The 27,939-nt window shown below is 40.5% G+C and overlaps 1 protein-coding gene and 1 non-coding gene across 5 annotated transcripts; both read left to right on the forward strand.

Annotated features, from left to right (window-relative positions):
- The first annotated feature begins 268 nt into the window (after positions 1-268).
- Seh1l (SEH1 like nucleoporin) lies at positions 269-27,114 on the forward strand. Of its 4 annotated transcripts, XM_047526683.1 has the most exons (10): positions 269-526; positions 5,658-5,708; positions 10,389-10,535; positions 14,801-15,012; positions 17,098-17,196; positions 20,930-21,070; positions 22,138-22,295; positions 23,512-23,662; positions 24,614-24,655; positions 26,455-27,114. In XM_047526683.1, exons 1-10 carry the CDS (start codon positions 416-418, stop codon positions 26,654-26,656), a joined length of 1,314 nt encoding a protein of 437 aa, XP_047382639.1. In that variant the 5' UTR covers positions 269-415; the 3' UTR covers positions 26,657-27,114. The 4 variants fall into 4 exon arrangements, with proteins under 4 accessions (XP_047382639.1, XP_047382642.1, XP_047382640.1 ...); XM_047526686.1 differs by lacking the exon at positions 26,455-27,114 and having other exon boundaries at positions 272-526; positions 24,491-24,629; XM_047526684.1 differs by lacking the exon at positions 24,614-24,655 and having other exon boundaries at positions 273-526.
- LOC124965886 (U6 spliceosomal RNA) lies at positions 16,805-16,907 on the forward strand. Its single transcript, XR_007105269.1, has one exon. It is a non-coding gene; the product is annotated as a U6 spliceosomal RNA (small nuclear RNA).
- Positions 27,115-27,939: the final 825 nt, after the last annotated feature.

Raw genomic sequence — 27,939 nt, forward strand, 5'->3', positions numbered from 1 at the left:
AAACTTCCACAGCTGACCTAAGCAGGTCGAAGGCTGAGCGCCGCGGACAACGGCTTCCACCGTTCCTTTTTCTGCATTTCACACTATGTCAAAGCGTGCTCTCTGCTCTCATCACAGGCTGAAGCTCGGTCTAGGGGCGGGCACTGCCAGCACCGCGTTTGTTACCGAGGTGCGGGCGGGGCGCCGGGGGCGTGGCCACCGGGGGCGTGGCGAGGCGCCGGGGGCGTGGCGAGGGAGGGCCAGGCGGAGGGCGAGGTGAGCGAGCCGAGCGCCCGGCCTCCGACCGGGGGCGGGGCGAGAGGGCCGAAGGAGGCGCCTAGGCGGCTGGGTCTCAGAGCCTGCAGGCCACGCGCCGTCGCCGCCGCCCTCTTCGGAGGCGGGAGGGGCAGGCGGACGAGGCGCGTCGCCGGAAGCCATGTTTGTGGCGCGCAGCATCGCGGCGGACCACAAGGATCTCATCCACGATGTCTCTTTCGACTTTCACGGGCGGCGGATGGCGACCTGCTCCAGCGACCAGAGCGTCAAGGTGCGCGCGGCCTCGCTTGGCGGGAGAGGGAGGGAGGCCGGCGTGGAGAAAGGGGGCTTGCCCTGACGCTAGTGCGCGCCGCCGGGCACGAGGCCTGGAGTCCCCGGGTGCGGGCGGGTTGTTTGGGGAGTGCGGACATGGCGAAGGCCCTCCCCGCCCGGCATTGTGGGGTCACGGCCGCGCCGCGGGCCTGCGCTCCGTCACCAGCTTCCGGTGCGCCTGCGCAGACCGGCGTCGCGCCACGTGCGCGCTCCCGCCGCCGGTCGGATGGACGCAGGCGCGGGTCGCGCTTCCGGCGTCGGGGAGCGCGGAGTGCGGAGCAGGGAGGCGGGGCGGGCCCTGGCCTCGCGCTCGCTCGGCCGCGGGGCTGCGGCCGCCCGCAGGGAGTCTGTGCCGCCGAGTCCCTCAGCCGGGACCTGGCTCCTCGCGAGGTTCGGATCAGAGCGCGCTTTGTGGCCTAGGAAGGACACGCGCGGGCCCAGCGAGGTTCCCTCCTGCCGCCGGGAGTTGTGCTGCGAGTTTCCCGGACGCCGCTCCGGCAGCCGCGGTGCTGGGATGTGAGCGCGGCGTGCACGGGACCCGGGCGGGGCCTGCGGTGCAGTGCGGAGCCGGGCTGGCCGCGTCCTGGACGGCGCCCGAGCGCCCGCGGGCCACGCTTGGCTCTTTCTCGCGTTCGAGTTTGACGCCAGAGTCGCTTGAGCGTGTCCCGCACCAGCGGTCTGCGTGGTTGGCGGCGCCGCCCTCGGGGGGCGGTGACTCGGGTGGTCCCAGCGCGAACTCGGTTCCCAGCTGGTCGCCGCTGCCCTGCTCCGCGCACTCGCCTGTTCTGGGTGCTCCCTAAACGGATCGCCGCCTTCCTGTGTCTGGGCACCTCACAGCAGGGCTGCCAGGTCCGTCTGCGCTGGACGCGTGTCAGAGCTCAGTGCTGTTTAAAGCTGGGTGTCCTATGTCCTTGTCACAGTTCTCTGCTGTTTAAAGCTGGTGTCCTGTGTACTAGTCACAGTTCTCTGCTGTTTAAAGCTGGTGTCCTGTGTACTTGTCACAGTTCCCGTGCTGTTTAAAGCTGGTGTCCTGTGTACTTGTCACAGTTCCCTGCTGTTTAAAGCTGGTGTCCTGTGTACTTGTCACAGTTCCCTGCTGTTTAAAGCTGGTGTCCTGTGTACTTGTCACAGTTCCCGTGCTGTTTAAAGCTGGTGTCCTGTGTACTTGTCACAGTTCCCTGCTGTTTAAAGCTGGTGTCCTGTGTACTTGTCACAGTTCTCTGCTGTTTAAAGCTGGTGTCCTGTGTACTTGTCACAGTTCCCTGCTGTTTAAAGCTGGTGTCCTATGTCCTTGTCACAGTTCTCTGCTGTTTAAAGCTGGTGTCCTGTGTACTTGTCACAGTTCCCTGCTGTTTAAAGCTGGTGTCCTATGTCCTTGTCACAGTTCTCTGCTGTTTAAAGCTTGTGTCCTGTGTACTTGTCACAGTTCTCTGCTGTTTAAAGCTGGTGTCCTGTGTACTTGTCACAGTTCCCGTGCTGTTTAAAGATGGGTGTCCTATGTACTAGTCACAGTTCCCTGCTGTTTAAATCTGGGTGTCCTATGTCCTTGTCACAGTTCTCTGCTGTTTAAAGCTGGGTGTCCTGTGTACTTGTCACAGTTCTCTGCTGTTTAAAGCTGGTGTCCTGTGTACTAGTCACAGTTCCTGTGCTGTTTAAAGCTGGTGTCCTGTGTACTAGTCACAGTTCCTGTGCTGTTTAAAGCTGGTGTCCTATGTCCTTGTCACAGTTCTCTGCTGTTTAAAGCTGGTGTCCTGTGTACTTGTCACAGTTCTCTGCTGTTTAAAGCTGGTGTCCTGTGTACTTGTCACAGTTCCCTGCTGTTTAAAGATGGTGTCCTGTGTACTTGTCACAGTTCCCTGCTGTTTAAAGCTGGTGTCCTGTGTACTTGTCACAGTTCCCGTGCTGTTTAAAGATGGGTGTCCTATGTACTAGTCACAGTTCCCTGCTGTTTAAAACTGGGTGTCCTATGTCCTTGTCACAGTTCTCTGCCGTTTAAAGCTGGTGTCCTGTTTATTTGTCACAGTTCCCGTGCTGTTTAAAGCTGGTGTCCTGTGTACTTGTCACAGTTCCCTGCTGTTTAAAGCTGGGTGTCCTATGTACTAATCACAGTTCCCTGCTGTTTAAAGCTGGGTGTCCTATGTATAGTCACAGTTCCCTGCTGTTTAAAGCTGGGTGTCCTGTGTACTTGTCACAGTTCCCTGCTGTTTAAAGCTGGGTGTCCTATGTACTAGTCACAGTTCCCGTGCTGTTTAAAGCTGAGTGCCCTATGTACTTGTCACAGTTCCCTGCTGTTTAAAGCTGGGTGTCCTATGTACTAATCACAGTTCCCTGCTGTTTAAAGCTGGGTGACCTATGTACTAGTCACAGTTCCCTGTTGTTTAAAGCTGGTGTTCTATGTACTTACCACAGTTTCCATGCTGTTTAAAGCTGGTGTCCTATGTACTTACCACAGCTCCCGTCCTGTTTAAAGCTGTTGTTGTATGTACCTGTCACAGTTCCCGTGCTATTTAAAGCTGGGTGTCCTATGTACTTGTTACAGTTCACGTGCTGTTTGAAGCTGGGTGTCCTAAGTACCTATCCCAGTTCCCGTCCTGTTTAAAACTGATATCCTATGTACTTGTCACAGTTCCCGTGCTGTTTGAAGCTGGGTGTTCTAAGTACCTATCTCAGTTTCCGTGCTGTTGAAAGCTGGGTGCTGTATGTACTTACCCCAGTTCCCGTCCTGTTTAAAACTGGTGTCCTATGTATTTATCACAGTTCCCGGGCTCCTTATTCCATCTGTCTTTTGTCTACCTAGAACGTGGCGGCTGTGAGTGTCAGTGTGCAGACAGCTCCTGGTTGTTTCCTTCCCGGTTCGGGTGACCATCCTCATGTGTATAAGTTGTTATAAATTGGATGACATGAATACTTTAGGCCTATCGATTAAGTATATAGGGCGAGTTTATGCTCTTGACAGCCTCAGATCTGTTCTGTTGATTCGTAAAGAGGTTGTGTGGGAAGGGTTATTTTTGCAGAAAGTCTTAACTGAGAATAATAACAAAGTACAGAGGTTTCTATTTTATTAGTTTTTATATTTGTCATTATTTTGAGGTCTAATGCTTGTTTTTTTCCAGAGTACTTTTTCCTACTAAACAGCCATGTATTTATACACACATGTAATTTATTTGTGAAAATGACATACTTCCCTTTAAGAAATGTTACTTAACAGCCGGGTACACTGACCCATTCTGGTAATCTCAGAGACTGGGGTGGCTGAGGCAAGAGGATCCAAGTTCAAAGCCAGCCCAGCCTCAGCAACTTGGTGAGACCCTGTCTCAAAATAAAATATAAAAAGGATTGGGGATGTGCCTCAGTAGTTAAGCACCCCTGGACTCAATTCCTGGTATCCAAAAAAAAAAAAAAAAGAAATGTTACTTATAGGTTCATTGCTTTCCTAACACTTGTTGATATTTATTGGTATTCTCTGTTCTTCTGATATTTTAAATCTTTCATGTAAATTTTATTTTGTGTCCCATTGCTTCTTGTCTCAACAAGTAGCATTTGTAAGGGTTTACTTAGTTCATGTCTGTTAACTGAACAGGCCCTACTTTTTTTCATTGTATGCTTATTACTGGATCTTTTAGTTGATCCTTCAGAAGTCAATGAAAACTTCATTAACTTAGCACATTATATATTTTGAATTATTTCTTTAATTCCAGAACAAAAGTTAGCAAATATTTAAATCTTTTACAAATTACTGGAATATTGCTGTTTTTTTGTTTTTTTGTTTTTTTTTTTCCCCAGTGCTGGGGCTTAAATCTAGGGCCTGACACATGCTAGATGAGCCCTAAGCTACATCCCCAACGCACATTATACCACTTTACATTTCTAGGGAGAGTATTGATTTGATAGAATCATTGCCTGTGTTGAGTATCACCTTTACATTTCTTTAACAGGTTTTACTAAGCTATAATTTTGGGGGGGGAATAAAATTAAATATTTTGCTCTAACTTTTGTTACATATACAGTCGATCCATGTTATTTTTGGACTCTTTATTTGTGAATTTGCTTAAGTAAAATTTCTTTGTACCCACTGTACTTTTCCAGTCATTTTATAGACTTGTAGGATGGCAAAAGTTTTAAATTCCTAGACACACTGTCCCAACTGAAGTAGAACAAGGTGACACTGTTTGTATTTTGACTCACACTATGAACCAATTCTTAGTATGGTTCATTTAGTGCCATGATTTTTGCATGTCTTGTTCTTATTGTTATTGATCTCACAGCCTAAAATGGTGTAGTGCTGAAGTGCAACTTACTGTTCCTAAGCACAGGAAGACTGTGAAGTGCGTTACCAAAAATGTGTGTGTCAGGAAAGCCTCCCTCAGACCCGAGTTGCAGTGCTGTTGGCTGTGAGAGCAATGTGATGAATCAACTGTGTGTTTTGATTAGTTGATGAAAGTGTTAGACCAGTGGCACACAGGAGCCTAACCCTGCATCTCCCTTAGGAGCAGAGTTTCAAAAGTCAAGGCAACTTTATGGAATATAACTACTGTTAGTAATAAGGATAGAGGGGCCAAAGGGGCCATAGGGTGTAGCATAGTGGCAGAGTGCTTACCTAGCATGCATAAGGCCCTTGGATTTAGTTCTCAACACATCAACAAGAAAGAAAAAGAAAAGAAAGTTCTAAGTACAGCTGTCCCTGTTACCTGTTAGAACTTGGGTTCCTGGATTCCTCAATGCTTGGCCTAGTGCCTGACACATTCAAGGTTCTCAATCAATGCTTGATTGAAGGAACATTTCCTTACTGGTTAAAAAGAAGTTTGTTTGTTTTTTTTTTTAAAGTTGTCGATGGACATAATACCTTTATTTTATTCATTTTTATGTGGTGCTGAGGATTGAACCCAGTGCCTCATACATGCCAGGCAAGCGCTCTACCACTTGAGCCACATACCGGGCCTGGCTGGTTGTATTCTTTTGTGAAATTTATTTTCCCCTCTTTGCCTAGACACTGAATCAGTCTTGTAGCTTATTTTGTATCAGTCTAACAGCTTATTTTGTATCAATTTGTGGAAATTTTTTGCATAAAATATCTTCCTTTTTTCTCATAGGTCTGGGACAAAAGTGAAAGTGGAGATTGGCATTGTACTGCTAGCTGGAAGGTAAGTATTTAATTACTGTGAAAATATAGAAATTAAAAAAATGAAAGAGGGGCTGGGGTTGTGGCTTAGCGGTAGAGTGCTTGTGTGTGTGAGGCCCTGGGTTGGATCCTTGGCACCACATAAAAATAAAGGTATTGTGACTGCCTACCTAAAAAAAAAAAAAGAAAATTAAAGAGTGAAATAGCTGGGTGTTGTGGTGCACACCTGTAATCCCAGTGATTTGGGAGGCTTAGGTAGGAGAATTGTGAGTTCAAAGCCAGTCTCAGCAACTTAGGGAGACCCTAAACAACTTGGAAACTGTATCTCTAGAAAGATGCAAAGAAGGGCTGGGGATGTGGCTCAGTGGTTAAGTGCCCCTGGGTCCAATCTCTGGTACCAAAAAAAAAAAAAAAAAAAAAAAATTTATTATTTGGTTGTATCAATGACTTGCTGTTCAACCTTGAGAAAATCATAAAATTTATATGTGGTTATTTTCTTGGAAAGAAATATATATATATTTCACTATTAAAGTAATAGAAATGTTACAGAGAATTTTTTTATAGCCCAGCCCTCAGAGAATGAGAGTAAGAAAATCTGTGATTCTGAATCATTCTCACATGACTAGTATTAGCATTTCAGCATTTCTTTACCTTTCTCCCTGACATTTCTTTTTTCAAAAATTTTTTTTAGTTGTAAATGGTCACAATGCCTTTATTTTATTTATTTTTATGTGGTGCTGAGGGTCAAACCCAGTGCCTCACAGGTGCTAGGCAAGCTCTCTGTCCTGAGGTACATCCCTAGCCCCTGACATATTTTTAATAGTTGTGATGTTTTATACCTAGTTTTCTTTCTTTCTTTCTTTCTTCTTTTTTTTTTGGTACTGGGAATTGAACCCAGGAATACTTTGCCACTGTGCTATTTCCCCAGCCCTTTTTATTTTTTATTTTGAGACAGGGTCTTGCTATATTGCTTAGGGCCTTGCTAAATTCCTGAGGCTGGCCTTAAACTTGTGATCCTTCTGCTTCAGTTTCCGGAGCTGCTGAGTATACAGGTGTGCACTATTACACCCAGCTTAGTTTTATTTCTTGATTTAAGTCCCGTTCCCCCCCCCCCCCCACCACCAATAAAAGCACCTTTAGCCAGGCATGGTGGAACACCCCTGTAACTGCAGCTGCCTGGGAGTCTGAGGCATTAGGATTGCAAATTTGAGGCTAGCCTGGGCAACTTAGCAAGACTCTGTCTTAAAGTAAAAACTAAAAATGGCTGAGGTTTAGCTTGTCTAGCATGCTTGAGGTCCTGGGTCCAATCTCTAGTACTATTAAACAAAATTAATAAAAATGAAAACACCCTTATTCAGAGTTTTTCATAACTTAAAAGAGTCATCAGTTTCAAATGTACAGTGAGTTTTAGTAAACGTTAATGATTGTGCAGCCAGCATCACAGTTCGGCTTTCGAACACTTCATGAGCTTAGAAATTTCCCTTTGCCCATTTACAGTCAGTCCCTAGTCCCATCGCAGGCTCCCAGCAACTGCTGATCCGTTTTTTGTCTTTATAGTTTTCATCTTTTCTAGAAATTCTGTGTACATGGCACCTTTAAGTACTTAGTCCTTTGTATGTAGCTGCTTTTCTTAGCATGTTGAGTTCATCTGCGTTGTCAGGTGTCAAGTAGTTTGTTCCTTTTAAAGTCGAATAGTCCAGCTACATTTGTTTATCCGTTGACCATCTGATGAGCGTTTGAATTGCTTTTAGTTTTTTTCTCTTGTGAATAATTTGTGTTAGTTAGCTTTCCAACACACAACAAAAAACCTAAGGTAATAAACTTATAAAGAGAAAAGTAACTGGCTCACAGGGTTGGAGGTTTTAGTCCCTGATTGATTGACCCATTGTTTCGGGCCTGTGGTGAGGCAGTAGGTCGTGGCAGGGACATGTGGCCGAGCACAGCCACTCACCTTGTGGCCAGGGAGCAAATGGAGAGAGAAGGAGGAGTCCTCCAGGGCACACCTCAGTGACATAAGGACCATGCGCTTACCTCTTTCAAACTCCACTACTTCCTAGTAGCACCTCTGGGGTGACGGGCTTCCAGTACATGGGCTTTGGGGGATATTTGAGAACCTACAGCAGTGTTGTTACGAACGTGCCATGCAGGTCTTTGTGTGGACATAGGTGTTCGTTTCTCTTGAGTAAGTGCTAGGTTGTATATGTTTAACTTTATAAGCTGACAAACCCTCTTCCAAAGTGACTGTATCATTTTTATATTCCCACAAATGATGTATTAGGGTTAGTTTCTACATTTTTCCTACACTTGATATTATTTTTTGAGATGGAGTCTCACTAAATTGCCTAGGCTGACCTCAAATTGTCAATTCTTCTGCCTTAGCCTCCCAAGTAGCTGGGATTACAGGCAGGTACTATAGTACCTGGCTTGTCTTTTATCATTATAGCTTTTTTAGTGGGTGCGAAGTGCTATCTCATTGGATATATATGTATATTAATGTGGTGCTAGGGATTGAACCCAAGGCCTTGAGCATGCTGGGCAAATGCTCTACCACTAAGCTGCATCCCATCCCCAGACCTTTGCCTATTTTAGTTTGAAACAGGATCTTACTGAGTTGTCCAGACTGATTTTAAATTCATCATCCTCCTGCCTCAACCTCCTGAGTCTCTGGGATATATCATTTGATTTTGCCTTGCCTACCTAATGTTGTTAATTATCTTTTCATGTGCTTATTTGCCCTTTATATATCTTTGTTGAAGAATCTATCCAGTTTTTTTAAAAAACAAAATTAGGGTGAAGCACATAGTGGTACACTCCTGAAATCCCAATGACTTGGGACTGAGGCAGGAGAATCTCAAGTTGAAGGTCAGCTTCAGCAATTTAACAAGACCCTGTCTTAAAATAGAAAATGAAAAGTACTGGGATATAGTTCAGTGGCAGAGTGCCCCCCTGTGTTTGATTCCCAGTACCATACAAACAAAAAAATTAAAGTGAGATTTACATATGAAATTATTTTAAACAATTAAGCAGCATTTATGTCATTTATATTATAATATTCTACAACTACCATCTTTTCTAGTGCCACAGTGTTTTTATTTGTCCAAAAGGAAATGTTTCTCTCTTGTATGTTAGTCTAACAATATATTTAAAAAATACTTTCCTATGTTTTTTAGGACTGTATAAACATCCAATAAATATTACATGTTTTGCTTTACTGTTAATTTTTTTGTGTGAACATCTTTGTACACACTCAATTCTATAGTTGGATGTTTATTAGGAATCTAACATTTAATAAAACCCCTCTGTGTTAGTGTTTTTTTTTTTTCATAATAACTGGGTAAGAATTGAAGGTGACGCATTGAGGACTAGACCAAACAGGAGAAGGGTGCAGTTCACCATTGCTGGTACCAGGTAGCAGCCCCTGGGTAGGGATGTGCTCTTCTGTCTTCGAATGTAAAAAGTGTGTGTAGATGCCCAGCCAACCTGACATCCTAGCTTGGCACCCCAGTGCCCTGTAAACTGTCCATTATCTCCTTTCCGGATGATGTGGCTGACTGGGAGCTGCAGTGTCCCAAGAGGCTGACATTGTGTGTTGTTAGTTTTCGAAAAGATAAAATTCACTGTTGGGGGTATCGGTTCCTTGTCACTGAAAAGTCAGAAATTGTAAGTTGAACCTTTGCAGGTTGGCAAACATCTGTATTTTCTCAGGGTAGAAGGATTTCGGTTTCTCTTATTTGCTCACTCAATGCCTCTTTTCCTAGAGTAATCCTTTGTTTAACCAGGTATCAGTGAGAATCTTTAAAGCATTTTGTTCCTACAGTCTTTATACTGTTAGGCTTTTGAATCAAATTTATTATTGCTATTATTATTGTGCTGGGGATTGAACCTGGCATCTTGCCACATGCTAGGCAAGGACTCTATCACCAAGCTACACAGCCAGCCCCAAATAATTATTTTTAAAGCAGAATAGTACTTTTTTTATTATAATTTGTGATGCTGTAATATTTACCCGTTTTAAAAAGTATACAACTTGGGGAGGCTGAGGGAATAGCTCAGTGGCAATAGCACTTGACCAGTGTGAAATAGGCCTTGGGTTCCATCCTTGGCACCACCAAGAAGAAGGAGAAAAGCCCATGTCAGGTGTACAGTCCGGAGGTAGTCACAGAGTTCTGTACCCATCACTGCTTGATGATTCCAGTCCATCTTCTTCTCAGAAGAAACCCTGCATAGTAGCCGCTTCCTGTTTTGCCCTTTCCCAGCCCTTGGTAACTGCTGACCTACTTTCTGTTTCTGTGGATTGTGTAGCGAATGTTTTTGGTGAATACCATTTCATTTGTTAGACTGATGTGTCCTGTAGAAAGAATTGGCAAGTAAAAAATGGCAGACTGGTAGGATCTGTTTCTAAGCTTCACGAGCAACCTCTGAAGCAAGACTGCAGCCGTTGACATGGGAAACAGTAAACTTTGTCCATCTGGGTTTGTCTTTATTAGTAAAATGTTAGGAAAACAACTCCAGGGGCCACAGTCCCAAGTAGAGAATATCTCTAAAGGTTAAAAAATTCTAGAACTTAACTTTTCATTAAAGTGTTAAATAGACCAGCTTTTTCCTCTTACTGAAGTGTAAAATATCTGTTGCTTTCGCATGTGAAACTTTTGTATGAAACATGAATAAACTATGTTTTGTTTTTTGTTTTTAAATGCCCCAGACACACAGTGGATCCGTGTGGCGTGTGACGTGGGCCCATCCTGAATTTGGACAGGTTTTGGCTTCCTGTTCTTTTGATCGAACAGCTGCTGTGTGGGAAGAAATAGTAGGAGAATCCAATGACAAACTGCGAGGACAGAGTCATTGGGTAAGACTCCTGGTAGTGTCCCTGGGGAGGGGGCATATGAGACCACCAAGAAGCCTTAGTCCTTTTAAGAATTCCTAAGGTACTTGGTAAAACTTTAACCCTTTTCTCTATATTTACTATTTCCACTGTCTTTTTTTCTGTGTTTTCTCCTACTTGTTGAATTTTGTCTTGGACCTGAAATGATACTTAGGAGCACTTCTGCCATTAATTGTAATTATGGCGATGAAACCAGAGTATTTGGTTTATGTTTGGTTTTGTACTTTATATGGTAATTAATACATAACTTTATCCACATTCTAAAATCCTTGAAAATTCATTTTTTCTGTTCTTTAATCTCGTGTGTGTGTGTGTGTGTGTGTGTGTGAGAGAGAGAGAGAGAGAGAGAGAGAGAGAGAGAGGGAGAGAGAGAGAGATGTGTGTGTTCTGGGGACAGAGAGAGAGAGAGAGAGAGAGAGATGTGTGTGTTCTGGGGACAGAGAGAGAGAGAGAGAGATGTGTGTGTTCTGGGGACAGAGAGAGAGAGAGAGAGAGATGTGTGTGTTCTGGGGACAGAGAGAGAGAGAGAGAGATGTGTGTGTTCTGGGGACTGAGAGAGAGAGAGAGAGAGAGATGTGTGTGTTCTGGGGACTGAGAGAGAGAGAGAGAGAGAGAGATGTGTGTGTTCTGGGGACTGAGAGAGAGAGAGAGAGAGATGTGTGTGCTGGGGGCTGAACCCAGGGCCCTTCCCTGTGATAAGTGTGCTCTGCCACTAGCCACACCCGAGGTCCTCCCTCTTTTGTGGTTGCTTTCACTTTACAGAATGTCCTCTCCTTTATGTGCATCTACTTAAATCCTAACTCTGCCTTCATTGGATGATTGACTTTGGACAAGAATATAATCTGTATACTTCTTAAGTTCCTCAGTCTGTTAGAGAGTGAAGTGGATTAAGATCCTTCCAACATTTGACTGAAGATTTTATTATCTTCAGCCTTTTATTTTTCCCTCTTCTGTCTCAAAATAGGCAATCATGTGAATGGTTTGAAATGCAAAGGGTGTGTGCATTGAGATCCTCTTCCCTTGCCACTCTGTTCTTTGGGTATCCTTCCAGGTGTATTCCGTTCCTTTTCCAGGACGCAGTGCCGTGTTCTCTTCTCCATTCCTACCACTAAAGCATATATGCTGTTGATACCATTTTGTTTTCTTGGTACTGGGGATTGAACCCAAGGACACTTTACCCACTGAACTGCATCCCTAGCCCTTTATAATTTTTTTATTTTGAGACAGGATCTCACTAAATTGCTGAGGCTGACCTCTAGCTTGTCATCCTCTTGCCTCAGCCTCCTGAGTTACTGGGATTATGGGCATGTGCCACCTTGCTTGGTGATACTGTTTCTTTCTTTTCTTTGATGCCTTTTTTTTGTAGTAAAATACTTATGACATAATATTGAGCATTTTAATTATTATAAGTGATACAGTTGTGTGGGATTAGTTGCATTGATAGTGCTGTGCACCTTTTGCTGTTATCTATACCCCAAGCTTTTCATAATCCCGGTTATAAACTCTATTCCCCCTCCTTCACCCTTGATAACCTTTATCCTACTTTCTATCAATTTGCCCATTTTCAGTATCCCACATAAGTGGAATCATAAAGTGTTCTTTTTTGACTGACTTATTTCAGTAAGCAAAATGTTTTCAAGGTCCATTCATTTTGTAGCACATATTGAGTTTATTCCTTTCTTCGGCTGAATAACCTGTGTGTGATTATACCACATTTTGTTTATCCATTCATTTGCAGAAGAGCACTGGGATCCTTTCCACTTTTTGGCTATTGTGAATAATACTACTATTACCTTTGGTACACAGATATCTGATTGAAACCCTGCTTTCAATTTTTTGGATGTGTTCCTAGGATTAGAATTGTTGTAGGTAGTTTATTGCTTTGACTTTTTGACAAATGGCCAAATTGTTTTCCACAGTGGTGGCACCATTTTATATTCATTCCTACCAGCAGTACCCTGGGGTTGCAGCTTCTTGTCTCCTCCAACACTTATTTTCTATTTTTTTAATAGCTATCTTAGAGAATATGAAGTGGTATCTCATTTTTTTTTTTTTTTTTTTTGCATTTCCCTGATGATTGATGATGTTGATAATCTTTTCATGTGCTTATTGGCTAATTGTATATCTTATATAGGGAAATGTTTGTCAAGTCCTTTGTCCATTTTTTTTTTTTTTTTTTTGGGTGCTGGGGATCAAACTGAGGACCTTGTGCTTACAAGGCAAGCACTCTGCCAACTGAGCTATCTCCCCAGCTCCCCTTTGTCCATTTTTAATTGAGTAATTTGTTGTTACTGAGTTGTAGTTCCTTATATATCCTAGGTATTAACCCCTATCAGATATATGATATGTAAATATTTTCTCCCACTTTGTGGGTTGCTTTTTCACTCTTGATAGTGTTTTTTGATGCACAAAATTTTAAAATTTTGATGAAGTCCAATTTTTCTTCTGTTTTCTGTGCTTTGTTGTTAAATGCAAGATATCATTGTCATGAAGACTTTCTCCAATATTTTGTTCTAACAGTTTTAAAGTTCTAGAACTTATATTTAGGTCTTTGATCCATTTTGTGTTAATTATTTTATTATTTAATTTTTTTTAGCTGTACATGGACACACTATCTTTATCTTATTTATATTTTTTATGTGGTGCTGAGAATCTAATCCAGTGGATCACACATGCTAGGCAAGTGCTCTACCACTGAGCTGCAACCCCAGCCTTGTGTTAATTATTTTTGGGGCAAGGTTTTGCTGTTGCTGAGGCTGGTCTCTAGTTTTTGTGCTCAAGCAGTCTGTCACCTCAGCCTCCTGAGTAGTTGGAACCTTGTGTGTTCACCACCACACCCGGTTGGTGTAAGATAAGGGTCCACATGCATTCTTTTGAATGTGGTTATTCAGTTTCCCTAACACTGTTTTTGGAACAGACTGGCCTTTTTTCCTTTTGAATTGTCTTGGCAGTCTCCTTGAAAATCTGCTAACCATAATGGAGGATTTCTTTCTGGACTGTGTTCTGCTCTCATGGTGTGTATGTCTCCTTATGCTCATACCAGCCCATTTTAATTACTGTCGCTTTGTAGTGTGAATGCTCTTCTTTTTATACCTGTTCCTATGGGGTCAGGGGGTGGTCTGATTGCTTTTGCACTAGGGCCTTCCTAAGGCAAATGGCTGCTTACTAAGGAGAAGAGAAAGAATGTTAGGAGTTTAGTACATAAAGAATTTTTTGTTTAACTTCAGGGTATTTACTTGTATTTAAAGTAACTACAATTAGTACTTTGTTTTTTATCATTTATGTTGGTATGAATTATTTAGTAATATTTGTAGACATTTTGCTAATAGGTTATCTTTGATTTTTATGTGATACTATTTTTAGAAATTTTTAGTATTGGAATTCCTTAAGAAGTATTCTGATAATCACAGACAGTAAACTGTTTTCTAAATTTTATTGATAGTTTTGGGTAAGTATTGTTTAATCTAGGTTCCATAAAATAGCTTTTAAAATGTGATGTTGGAATTCTATAATTATCATGATGCCATCTTCATTCTCTTGGTCTCTTACATACTTTTACTTAAAGGTGAATGAGAATGGTCCAGTTGGGGTTATCTGTCCTTTATGCGCAGAGAAGTTGCAGCCTTCTATTTACTTTTAAAGGATCTTATTTCATTTAATTACTGTTTGTAGCATGTTTTGCATAACAAAGTGACCTACAGTAGATTCTAACAGTTTCTGGTTTTGTGACCAGTTTCCTTAAGAGAAGTTGCTTACATAATAAAATTAGGCTTTTTTTTCTTTCTTTCTTTTTTTTTTTTTTTTTTTTTTTTTTTGTTGCACTGGGGATTTAACCCAGAGCCTGGTACGTGCTAGGCAAGTGCTCTGCTGTTGAGCTACACCCTCCTTGTAATTTTAATTTTATTTTGAGATAGATCTTGCTTACTCAGGCTGCTCTTGCTCTGATTTGTGATCCTCCTGCCTCAGCCTCTAGAGTAGCTTGGATGACAGGTGCACACCAGTGTCCTTGGCTAAGTTGTCTTTCTAAGGCAAACATCAATTTGTTAGTGATTTTTGTGTGTTGTATTTTGCAGAGTGCTTTGTATTGAGGCCCAGGCAGCTTTTACTTACTTATTCAAGTTTATATTTCTAGTACACTGCAATCGTATGTGATCATAAAGCCTGCATTCTTTGCACTCTCCATATTTTCTCTTTGCATGTAATTTAGGTTGGTAATAACTGTGTTTCAGGTGAAGAGGACAACTCTCGTGGATAGCAGAACATCCGTGACGGACGTGAAGTTTGCTCCCAAACACATGGGTCTTATGTTAGCAACCTGCTCGGCAGATGGCGTAGTGAGAATATACGAGGCACCAGATGTTATGAATCTCAGCCAGTGGTCTCTGCAGCACGAAATCTCTTGTAAGCTAAGCTGTAGTTGCATCTCTTGGAACCCTTCAAGGTAAGCTTCTGTATCAAATCTCTAGTAATAAAATCCTAGTAAAACAGGCTAGCAGTTTTTAAGCTAACAATTTAATTGTTTATTTTCTCAAAAACACTTTTCTTAACTGTGTTATCTTGAGTAAAAAATTTCCCCTTTCTTCCTTGCCTTGTCTTTTGTCCCTGTGTTTTCATTCCACAGAGGATGCTAGCCATTTAAATATTCTGAAATTTCTGGGCATTTTCTGAGTATATACAAATAAATATTTGATGTATTGACAAACATGCAGATGTGCAGAGGCACCCAGATTCACTGACAGGCATGCCACATGGCCATCGTATAAGTCACTTTCCTTTTTCTCTTACATCACGGGCATTTTCCCATCTGCAAGTGTTATCTAACCCTTGTACATCATTTCTTTTTAACTGGTATATAGAGCGTGACTATGAATATGCTGTATTTGCTTTTTATATAACTTAAAAAATGATAAGAATCACTTGGTAAAGAAAAAATTCAAGTAATGTAGAGGAGTACAAAATAAAAGTTCCCTTGGCCTCTAAAAATAAATTCAGGTGAAGTTCTGTGTTTTAGACTTTAATCCCAGTGGTCACTATTACATTTGTAAATGCTTTATATCTACCACTGACTCAACTTGCTCTGTATCTTTCAACACTATTCATGTTGACTTATGAGAGATGAATTAGCACCTTCATAAAACCTTTCACCTCCCACGATACAACTAGAGGACTTGTAGATATTAGATATTTTATTTGTGGTAACATTGGTAGTTGTTTTACTTACCTTGGTAATTATTATCTTAAATTTACTTACTGATACATAAAGTTTTAGGTTGTATGTTGGTTTCACTCTTTTATTCTTTTTAGATATACATTATTGGTTCCACTCTTAAAAAAGAAGTTAATTTTGCTTCTGCTTCACATTGATCCTTTAATTTCCTAATTTTTATTATATTGCTTATAACTGAAAAGGCTTATGATACTCATAACATTTATATTATGTAAACATTTAATACATGTATAAGTATTTTTTCTTGGACTACCAGAAAAATTAAGTAGTAGCCAGATTTTCTTCATTAGGTTATGTGGCTATTCATTGTAGATGCAAATGTAATATATTCATTACAGAAGCAGATGTCATCTATTTTTTGAAAACTTTGTTGTTTATGCAGAATAACCTCGTGTTAGGTTCTGAGGAATACTCTATTTTACTACCGTATGACTTTGTAGTATACTGCTAATTTTCTTATATGACTTGACCTAATTACCTGAAGCTATAGTAATAAAAAAGTAAATTTTTTTTCTCTATTACCACATTGTGTTTTTGGGCTAAGAGTTAGAAGATCACAATAGCGAGGTCAGAGGTTAAGCAAGAGCATTACTGAGATACTGCTTACTGTGGTTGAGAGGCGCAGAAGGCAACACCTCAGGATGACCTGGCCTAAGCATGAAGAGCGTCACGGTTCTCGGCAGTAGAGCCATTCTGGTCACTCATCTGCTTGCTTTAAAATGAGATTGCCTACCCACAAATTTGAGGGGAGCCTAATATGGGAGCTTGATTTCCCAGAGATGGTCTTTCCCACTCTTCCTTTTCCTTCCTGAGTTTTTTCCTTTTGTACAAACTTGGAACCTTTTTGTCGTAAGGCTCCTCACAGTAGGGTCCCTCTTCATTGCATGTCTGTCAGGACAGAATGCTGAGGCATCTCAGGTGTCTTTTTTAATCTGTTGAATGTTTAAAATTTTCTCTTTTGGGGAAAAAGCTGCTTTCTGTCTAAGCCATAGAAAGTGTGTCTGGCTTGCTTCGGCAGCACATATACTAAAATTGGAACGATATAGAGAAGATTAGTATGGCCCCTGTGCAAGGATGACACGCAAATTCGTGAAGCGTTCCATATTTAAAAAAAAAAAAAAAAAAAAAAGTGTGTCTGGCCCATGGTTCCTGTGTGTGACATTCTCCAGCACACACACTGCAAGACGTAGCCGTGAGGGGAGTGGCAGGGAGCTGGAGGTCAGTAGGGGCAGCCTGAGGTGCAGGGTCTTGAACCCGCTGTCCTGAGGCTGATGGAAATGCTTTCTCTCCTCGTTTCAGCTCTCGTGCGCATTCCCCCATGATAGCCGTAGGCAGCGACGACAGCAGTCCAAATGCAATGGCCAAGGTTCAGATTTTTGAGTACAACGAAAACACCAGGTGAGTACTGCTTTGGTGTTATTGTTCAGAATTGCCTTTAATATTTAACAATATCTTTCCTTTATTCACTGACCGAACTGTTCATCATTCATTGCATATTTACTTGTGATAGGCCAAGTTCTGTCCAGGCTTTGATGATCTGGAATTCAAGAGGAAAAGGTAATTGTTCTCTCAGCATTTAGCATCTTGCAGGGAAAACAAAAGTAATACTAAAAAAAAAAAGGGGGGTGTGTGTGTGAATTTTATGACCTTAGAGCATTAGCTTGTTGAACAGTTTACACCTGGGGGAACCTAATCCAGTTTGGGGGCCAGGAAGGGTCACCTAGAGGAAGGCTTGCAGGTCAAGTATAGTCTGTCAGACAAGAAGGGCAGAAGCCTTTCACATGGAGAAGACTGCAGGTGGGAAGGCCCAGGAGCCAGGAGCGAGCCAGCATATCACACAAGGTACAAGGGAGGCAGTGAGGAGGAGGAGGAGGCAGGACTTGGGTCTGTAGGACCTGCTGTCTAGGTTTCCAGAATCTTATGGTCATGTGAATGGGAGCATCAGCATCAGAGTGCAGCTTAACTCTGAATAGGTGAGGGCAACGTGAATGGATTCAGTAATCCAGGAGGGAGATATTATGGTGGCTTTGGAATAGAGTAGTGACCCTGGGGATGGAGAGATTAGTTTAAGAAGTAGTGGTATCAAGAGGATCAGGTGGTTGATTGAATGTGGGCAGTGAGGGAGAAGGGAGAAGGGGTCAAGAGAAGACAGGTGTCATGCAATTTATATAGGTTACAGGACACTTTAATGTGCATTATGAAATTTGAATACTGTGAGTAGGGTTGGCACCTTTTCTGTTAGCATATTTTGCAAACGAAGAAACTGAGACCAGCACTGTAAAATGACTAGGCTAAGGTCAAATATAAGGAGTCAGACCAGAAACAAGGCCTTTTTTGTTCATTACTGTTTTGTTCATACTCAGCTCCTATTGAGACAGTTCCTTTAGGTAAGAAAAGTATTAGATAACCATTAATAAAGTATATAGCTTATCTCAGGCCCATTAAACAACACCAACAACAAAATCATCAAAAATCAGATATTTGGAAGAACATTTTACAAGCACCAGGGACTGTGCTAAGAGCCAAAGAAAATACAGTACAATCCTGTACATATGGATACAGGTGACTATAGCGTAGTGCTGTCGATGCTGTGATGGTAGCATGTGGCAGGTAGAGCAGAAAAGAAGGTCACCGCAGCCTGAGAGAGCTACGTAAAGTGTGAGGAGTTGATGTTTGAGCCTCGGTTTTGAAAGATGGAAGGTGATCTGCGGGCAGAGAGGAAGCGGGAGCAAAGACTGGGAGCATGGCACTGCAGGGAGAGACGTTCTGCGGGGAGGACAGGGTGGAGAGGCATGCCAGCAGGCCAGGGCAAGCTTGGCCTCTTTCCTGTCAGTGTTCCGAGGGGTCCAGAAGAATTACGTGTAGTTACCTTTTAGGAAGATGATCTTGGGAGCTGTAGGGAAGAGACCATGAGTGGGGAAATTGAGGAATTAATGCAGTAGCTCCATTGTGGTAAAGAATGAGGATGTGTGCTAAGGCAGTGGGTGGAGAGGAGGGGCCTAAGGACATGCAGGGACACAGCCGAGTCCGTTGAGCGCCAGTGAGTCCTGCTTCTGATGTGACTGAGAGTGGTGCCACCTGCTGAGATGGGCCTGTGGGAAGAGGAGTGGCATGAGGGGAGAAGCCATTCACTTGGGAAATACTTAGTTTGAGGTATCTTTGGGACATCCAAGTGGGACTATCCAAGTAGGATAGATGGGCATGAAAGCTAAGATCGTCATCTGTTGCTGCAAAGCAATCTCACAGCTTAGTGGTGTTTATGAGCTCATAGTTGCTTTGGCCCAGCCCAGGAAGGCTACACTTAGGAGCTCACTTGCTTGTTGATAGCATGCCTGTTTCTCCCTCCTGGCCCTCTTATGGAGTCGCTCATAGCATGGTAGCTGATTCTTCAAGGCAACAAGGGGAGTCTTCTCAAGAGGCGGGCACTGTTAGCTTGTGTATGTAATCACACAAGTGTAATCTTGTTATTTTGCAACATTCCTTCCCTTGGTTAAACACAGGTCATGTGCAGGTCCTACCTGCACTTGCGGAGAGGAGGCTCCACAAGCAGGACATCTGGAGGTGGGGTCCTGGGCCCTTTAGAATCTGCCACAGTGCTGGTATCACTCCCACCTTAGGACTTCTCCATAAAGGTTACAGTATAGCCATGATTGATCTGGCCAGGATTCAGACACGGGCATTGTGTCTGCAGTGTGTGTGCTCTTTAACTCTATCCTCCTTTTGTCTGGTCTTTGGCAGAGGGACTGGATTGGAGGTGAGATACATATGTATGTATGTGTGTGTATGTGTATATGTACACACATATTAATTCCCATATATGTATATATAGGAATCAATTGGTATATAGGTAGTAAAACTGAGCATAGAAACTTGGCTGTCCAGGTAGGTCATCTGTGGATAATGCTAAAATGCAAGTTCTTAATTCCATGGGTTTGTGGTGGGGCCTGAGTCTGCATCTCTCAGAAGCTTCCTGGTGGCTGCGGACCACACAGTAAAGGCAAGGATGTGGTTGAGATTGCCTAGGCGATTATGAATATAGAAAGAGGAGATCCAGGAAAGAAACTTGAGGCTCTTTAGCTTGGTAGGTGTTCTGAATGACGTCAGGGTGAGAAGGTTAAGTACAGAAGGCTGGGAAGCACCGCTATTTCAGAGGAATGTGATGGAAGGTGGTGGTGGTGGGGTGTTGGCTCTGTCCCCTTGCTGACACACAGGGTTATGTAGAAAACTCAGACCTGCCTCTTTTTCTCTGTACGTAGATTTGTTAAGGGTCAAATAGACTGGCAGTTTCCTGTAGTCACCTCTTTTCAATTCCTGTTGCTACCTTTTTTAAAAATTCACACTCATGCATGTAGGTTAATTCCTTGCCTGTTTTTAAAAAAAAGGTATCAATGACTATCAAGACTTAATTCTAGTTAATTTTTTAAAAAAATATATTTTGTGTAGATGTACACAATACCTTTGTTTAGTTTTTTTTTTTTTTTTTTTTTAATGTGGTGCTGGGGATTGAACCCAGTGCCTCATGCAAGCACTCTACCACTGAGCCACACCCCCAGCCCTAGTTAAGTTTTTTTTAAACTCTTTTAAGTTAAATTATCAAAGGGAGGTTACATTGGTTTCCTGGGGCTGTCATCACAAATTACCCCAAACTGAGTAGTTTTACTCTGCAGAGTTGTTTGCTTATAGTTTTGGAGGCCAGAAATCTGAAATAGAGTAGTTGGCAGGGCTGTGCTTCCTCTGAAATCCACCCTTGCTTCTTGGAATTTCTTGTAGGAGTTCTTTGGCTTGTGCTGCCTAACTCCAGTTTCTGCCTGTGTTATTGGAGCCTTCTCTGCATCTGTTTCTCCTCTTTTGTTTTCCGTAAGGACCCTGAATCCAGGGTCCACCCTAAATCCAGGATGAACGCATCCTGAGATCTTTAATTAATCTACATAGACCCTTTTTCTGAATAAGACCAGTTCACAGGTTTGGGGGGGGTTAGGACTAGATATATCTTTTTGGGGACCTCTGTTCAGCCCACTACAGAGGTGAACACAATTCGATGTGAGCAGAATGAAAAAAATTGAGGTACACTTATGTGGAGTTTTGCAAATTTTATTTCTAAAAATTTTAATGTAAATTGTTTTTCTTTTAGGAAATATGCAAAAGCTGAAACTCTTATGACAGTCACTGATCCTGTACATGATATTGCATTTGCTCCAAACTTGGGAAGATCTTTCCATATTCTAGCAATAGCAACCAAAGATGTCAGAATTTTTACATTAAAGCCTGTGAGGTGAGTTTTAGAAGCAATTCTGCATTTGAAAGTACTCTTTAAATATTTTCTTAGTTGTCAACGGACCTTTACTTTGTTTATATGTGTGCTGAGGATGGAACCCAGTGCTTCACATATGCTAGGTAAGTGCTCTACCACTGAGCTACAGCCCTAGCCCTTGAAAATATTCTTGTCTGTGATTATCTTTGGAAGTGAGAGAAGCAGTAACTGTGATCTGAAGAAGGGTTCTTTGATGAACATTTTATATGTAACTATGTCCCTCGCTGGGATGCGGAATTGAGTAAAGAGAGGAGACTTACATTCTCTTAACTGTTTTATTTAGGCCAATACTAATGATGGATTGGTTCCCTAAATATAATTGGTACTGTACAAAATGTTCCAAAGATGAGAAATGCCCATGTACTAAGGAAAAACTTAAGTTAGCATTGAGATTGAGACATTTTGCAAATAGTCTCTTTAGCTTTAATTTTGAATTGAGTTTTAATTTTTTTCTCTCCATTCTTCTCTTCTTGCTTTTCTTCCTTTTTCAGTTAATTATTATCAAGGATTTGATTCCTCATCCTTGTTTGGGGTAATAACATCTTTATTTGTTGCTGAGTATCATTTATGGGCTGGGATCCCTCTGGGTCCTGGTGGGGAATCACTTGAAATGGCACTAGCAGCCTGGTGTGGTGTGGCCTGGCTGAAATCCCAGTTACTTCGTAGACGGGGGCAAGATGCTTGAAAGTTTGAGGCTAGCTTCAGCAACTTAGTGAGACCCTAAACAACTTAACGAGCCCCTGTCTCAAAATAAGAAATAACAAGGGCTGGGGAGTGACCAGGTGGTAAAGCTTCCCTTGGTTCATGGATTCAGTTCCAGTACCAAAAAATTAAGATGGCCATACTTGACCGGCAAAAGGGCTTGGGTGGGATACAGATATGCAGATTACTATAAAATTATGTGGTAAATTACATGGGATCATTTGTATTTCTTATTTAGGATAGTACATATATATGTATATATTTATTATTTATTCTTAAGAACTTCCCTCAATTCCTCAGAAATTTTTTTTTCTCCTAATTAACAGGAAAGAACTTACTTCCTCTGGTGGGCCAACAAAATTTGAAATCCATATAGTGGCTCAGTTTGATAATCATAATTCTCAGGTCTGGCGAGTGAGTTGGAACATTACTGGAACAGTGTTGGCATCTTCGGGAGATGATGGCTGTGTAAGATTATGGAAAGGTAGGAAGATTTCCATGGAGGGGTAATTATTGCTTTGTATTTCTGCTTTTAGAATTTTCATTTAGGAATGTAAATTCTGAAATATTTTGGAAAAGAATTATATTTTATAGTGACTTTAAATCAATGTCATATATATATGTATATATATATATATAGATATATATAAAATTTTTAAACGTTTTTAGTTGTCAGTGGATCTTTTATTTGTGTGGTGCTGAGTATCGAACCCAGGGCCTCGCACATCAATATCTTAAATTTTGAAGAACAGTTTACCCTAGTTCACAGCAGTTAATGACGAATTGAATTGTTTTTAAGTTTCTATGTACAACACAGCAACTTTTAAAACGAATTATAACAATATGTAGTATCATCAATAAACAGGTACCACTTACTGCTCTACAAACTTGGGATTGGACTGCAGTCGTCTCTTTTTCCGTAATTACCTTAGACAGCCAGTCCTTAAATCTAGTGTCCTCCCCACTTCCTCTCTTGGGACTCTGATTTCTTGGTTTCTTACGCGGAGTGTGCTGGGAGGAGCTGGGTTGTCAGACTCCAGCTTCTGCCGCTTGGTTCTGCGCTTGTCCATGACTGTTTATCAGCGGGAGAATGATCTGGTTCATGCACCACCATGATGGGTGGCGTCCTATACTTAGCATAGCTGTATCGTGTCACTTCAACTGAGCGGTCAGTGCTTCCCAAAGGTGCAGACTGACTAAGCTAAGTGGCAGACATAGCCCAGACTGTCCTTCTCTCATTGCCATTTGATTTTAAAAGGACTGTGCTGTCATTTTTCCTCTGGACCTTAGTCAGGACCATACAGCCTTACTTGAATTTTCTGCACTCTGTGACTTTAGGGCACAGTGAAAGGTTTTGCTGCTCATATCCATCTGTGAAGAACCAAGAAGACAGTATTACCTGATGCAGATTCATTATAGGAGAGATTTTATTTTTGATATTAACTTCTTAACATTCTAATGTGGTAAAAAAATAAAATAGAAAATGGGCTAGGGGTGTAGCTCAGTGCTTGGCATGCATGAGGCCTTAGGTTCCATTTCCAGAACCTCAAAAATAAAAGGTCTTTAATACTTACCTGGAAAGAAAGGTAGCCCATAGTTTGTCTCATTTCTTTAATTGCAGTTTTAGGACAGGGATCTGGATTTGTGCGACTGTGCATAGGTTTCACTCGTGTTGATGTCTTTGACTGGTTTCCTTTCAGCTAATTATATGGACAACTGGAAGTGCACTGGCATTTTGAAAGGTAATGGGAGCCCAGTCAGTGGGAGTTCTCAGCAAGGAAACTCAAACCCTTCCCTAGGTTCAACCACTCCAAGTCTTCAGAACTCATTAAATGGATCTTCTGCCGGCAGGTAGGCTGTTCTGTGGGAAAATTGGAAAGGCTCTTCCTTTTAGACCATTCTGGTAGTCACACTAACGGCATACTATTTTATGCATTTTAGAATGGAATGAGAAAATTCAAAAATTATTACAGTGTTAGAACTTAGAAATTGACTTCGTTAGCTCTGAATTTGGCTTACTTGGTCATGATTTTTACAGGTAGATTGGGAGGCCATTAAACTAAATTATATTCTAAAATTGAATGGTTTATCAGGAGAAATGTGTGTAGCTTTCATACTCTACCTTGCCTCTGCAGCAGTGAGAAGAGGAGTAAATATGGTTTAATAGTGAGGATTTTAGTTCTAGAAAAGCAGTGTTTTAGTGCTCATAGCATATAGTTTCTGCCTTTGCATCAGGTCTAACTGAAATTTCAAATAAAATACATTAAGGCTTTGTAAAAGAGTGAGTTAAATGATTTGACTTTTGTGTGTAACACTTTAATGGAGATTATAAAAGGAAATGATAAAACTTGAGTTCTTGATTTTTTTTTTTTAGAATATTTAGCATATTATTAGATTCTTGCCCTCATAAAAAATAGCTTTAAAAAACAAAAGAAAATTTGATGTAACCCTAAGAATCATTTTGTTTTCATATTCAAACTTCAAATATGTGACTTTGTAAGAAAGTTATTTTAAATATACCTTTGTGAATAATTTGAAAATGGAGTTCAGGAAACTTCAAAACTACACCTTTACAAACTGTCTTGTGATTTCTCTATTGTCTTCCTAAATCCTAAATAAAAGAAGAAAATTGAATTTAAAATTCCTTCAAGTAATTTTACATTGTTATATTTTTATAAGGAAGTGTTGAGTATGAGGTCCTGGTTTGATCCCCAGCACTGCAGAAAGAAAAAAAGGATAAAGAAAAGTTCTGCTACTTGATTCTGAGATTTTAAGTATTTGCATGTATTAAAACAATTTCAGGTTACCACAGAAGATGGCAGATTATAAAGATGATTTCATGAAGTAAAGAATACTATTGTAGAGTGTATATTTTAAATGTGGCTTTAGGAGGCTGCTGTACTGCCTGTTTTCTTTCGTACATAGCTTTGACGTTCTGATCTGTGTTCTTATTGTGCCGATGAGCATCTGTGTTAGATCTGTGATGCATTCTCCCTTCTCCATTTGTGTTATGTCCTTTAACAGAAAGCACAGCTGAGTACAAGCTAACTGGAGTAACTTTGCTGTCTTGCTGCTTGTTGCATGCACACAGGAATGGGACGCCAGCTCCTCTCCCCCTTCCCTGCGCCCTCTGACCTCTCCCGAGACACACCAGCAGCCTGCTTACCACTAAACGCAGCCCAAAAGGCCTTTAGAAATGCAGTGGATATCATTTTTTTTTTGTATAGTCAGTTTATTGACACTATTTGAAACTTTTGAAATCTTTGGAGAGGCTTTTTGTTGAGACATTGTCATCAAAACAATTTTTTGAAATGTTCCTGAAACAAATTTGGATTTAAAAATTAAAAGGATTGTTACCATCCTTGTAACTGGTTGGGAGGAGGGAAGAAACCATTTTATTCCATTTGGAGAATATAGATATATTTCTTTTGTTTTCTAAATAAGCTAAACATGATGAATTTTTATAATTTTAATTTGAAGATTGAATAAATATTTTTCATAAAGATTGTTTTGAGTGCTAATTTGTTTACCTTTTGTAGAATTGCTTTATAAATGATATTATTTCATACAACTGTCATTCCTTTGTAATATTTAAAAAATATTAAAGAGGAAATTAGTAAAGTAGTCTTAGTAAGATGAAAGGAATTTGACTGTACAGTTTGTAGCCGAGTGGAGTGTTTGGTATTGTTCCATTCATAATTTGGTGGGAAATGGAAACACCTTTAAAATTCCAATTCATATTCCCTAACGACTTAAATGTTTCTGATAATGTGCATGTATATTTTTGTGATGTGATTTCATGGCTTAAAGTTTTCCTTCAAGACACAATTTGGAAATATCAGTTAAAATTTTGCTAAAAGTGTGCATGCAAATTAACTTCACATTCCATGTCTCAGGATTTTCTTTAGCTTGCTGTTTCAGTTTGTTCATATTCTCTAGCTATAAATCTTTACATTTGCTAAAATGCATAAGTATTACGGGTAAGTTATACAATGGCGCAATAATAATAATAGGGCGTAATAATTATTTGAGTCCTTTTACATATCAAAATTCTGTAGCTATTTTAAGGTTTTTGCAGAAAAAATAAGTATGTTTAATGATTGTATTTCTTCAAAAGTATGTTGCAATAGCCAGACATACAAATGTAAAAGTGTATTCAAATTGGTTTTCAGTATCATGTATGCACTAAAAAATGTGTGCCTGCTGCTACAGATGGAGCATTGCTTGAAGTAAAAAAAGCACATTAGGTTTGTAAATTTACAGAGTGGCATCAGATATGTTTCTGAGGGGTTAGAAAAGGTTTTAAATTTATAAAATTAATGTCTTTGTAACACTCACACTGATAATTTCTTTGATATTTTAACAGATTGTATTTCTTTCCTTCAAGTTTCTATACTTGCTTAAGCAATCTTGATTTGAGTAAGGGTCTTGATTTGTGCTATTATGTTCTGTTAGTTTTGGCATGAATATACTAAAGCTTTTTTTTTCCAGCATGTGTTTTCTCCTCTTTGGTTCTCTTTGTATTTACTACTTTTCTCTTTTTCTTCTGTTTTGTTTTTGTTTCTTTTCTTTTTTTTTTTTTTTTTTTTTTTCTCCCTGTTTTGTTTTGTTTTGGTGTTTTGTTCCTGTCTCCGTTGTTTCAGGTATTTCTTTCCCCCTCTGGATTCCCCACGGGCTGGATCGAGATGGTCCAGTTATGCCCAGCTCCTTCCTCCTCCTCCTCCTCCTCCTCCTCTGCTAGAGCCCTCTTGCGATGCTGACACTGCCAACCTCCAGTATCCTCACCCTCGCAGACGATCTCTCTCTCGGCCTCTTAATCCCTTACCTGAGAATGAAGGGGTTTAAAACACTGACTTCTATTTAAAGGCCTTATTCAAATGCTTGTAAATGCTTTCATTCCTGGCTGCTTTTTGTTTTTCTTTTTCTTTCAGAAGAGTTTTCTTATTTAGGGTCTGTCTTGCATGTATCACAACCAGAACACAGTGTTTGAAACCTAAACCTGTTTGTGAGTCTACATCAAAGGAACATTGGCTTCACTAGTTGATAACCTTTGATGAAATGAGATGTGTACAAATTACATTGACTGTGAAAATTACACAGTAGTTGACTTCCAAGTGCCTGTTTTGTAAACTTATTTTGAACTGTTATCATAATCTTAAATTTCTTCTACTTTGTCATACTGGTTAATGTGCAAACATATCATTATGGAATTCACGCTTGAGACATATTAAATGTTTTTAATTTTACAGGCGAATGTTGCAAGTGACTAATGTGTAAAATAAATCATTCCTGTGTATAAAGCAGCAAAGCAATATGGATATTTTTGTCCTTTTTTTTTTTTAAATGAAATTGTCTTTCACTACTTGGAATTACTATTTAAAACCTTTGTAATTATTATCCAAGTAGTTATTTAATAAAATATATTTTAAAAAATATGAATCTGTTGCCTTATAAAAATAGAATGTATATTATTTAAAATTGTTATAAGACTTACTCTCCTTTTACCATGTCATGTAAACAAAAATGCCCAAGCATAAAAAAATAAGGAGATTAGGATGCCAATATGAAAATTAAATCTAGAATAGACAGGTAATTTTCACTAACTTGGTTAGTCAAGATTGGAGTAGATTATTTTCCAAAAGATTTTAAAGTTAGAGATTAGAATATACTTGATGATTTGGTGAAGTGATTAAAACTATGGGCTAGTAATATTCTTAAGGGTTCAGATTTCTTAGGATCTGTCAAGAGTTTAACCTTCAGGACTAAAAAGAGATATATTTTGAATAGCATTTCATATTCGACTAAGTGATTGAGGCTGGCCTTGAATTTGCAGTCCTCTTGCCTCTGTCTCCTGAGTTACTGAGATTATAAGGCATGTGCCACTGCATTTGGCCTCAGAGCTTTTTAATGTGCAAAGGATAGAGCATAGATAGGATATGTACTATGTCTAGTGTAAGGAATATTTGAATTTTATTTTTAATTAAAATGTTTTGTCTGTAAAATTAGCATTCTAGTGTAAAAACAAACCCTTTTCAGATAATTCTTGATGGTTTTCTTTTTGTTAAAGGACTTTTAGATTACGTAGGATCAAAGCAAAGAATCCAATGTAAGGATAGACCTAGCTCAGA

The sequence above is a fragment of the Sciurus carolinensis genome, chromosome 15, assembly GCF_902686445.1.
Source record: "Sciurus carolinensis chromosome 15, mSciCar1.2, whole genome shotgun sequence".
Classification (NCBI taxonomy): Eukaryota; Metazoa; Chordata; class Mammalia; order Rodentia; family Sciuridae; genus Sciurus; species Sciurus carolinensis.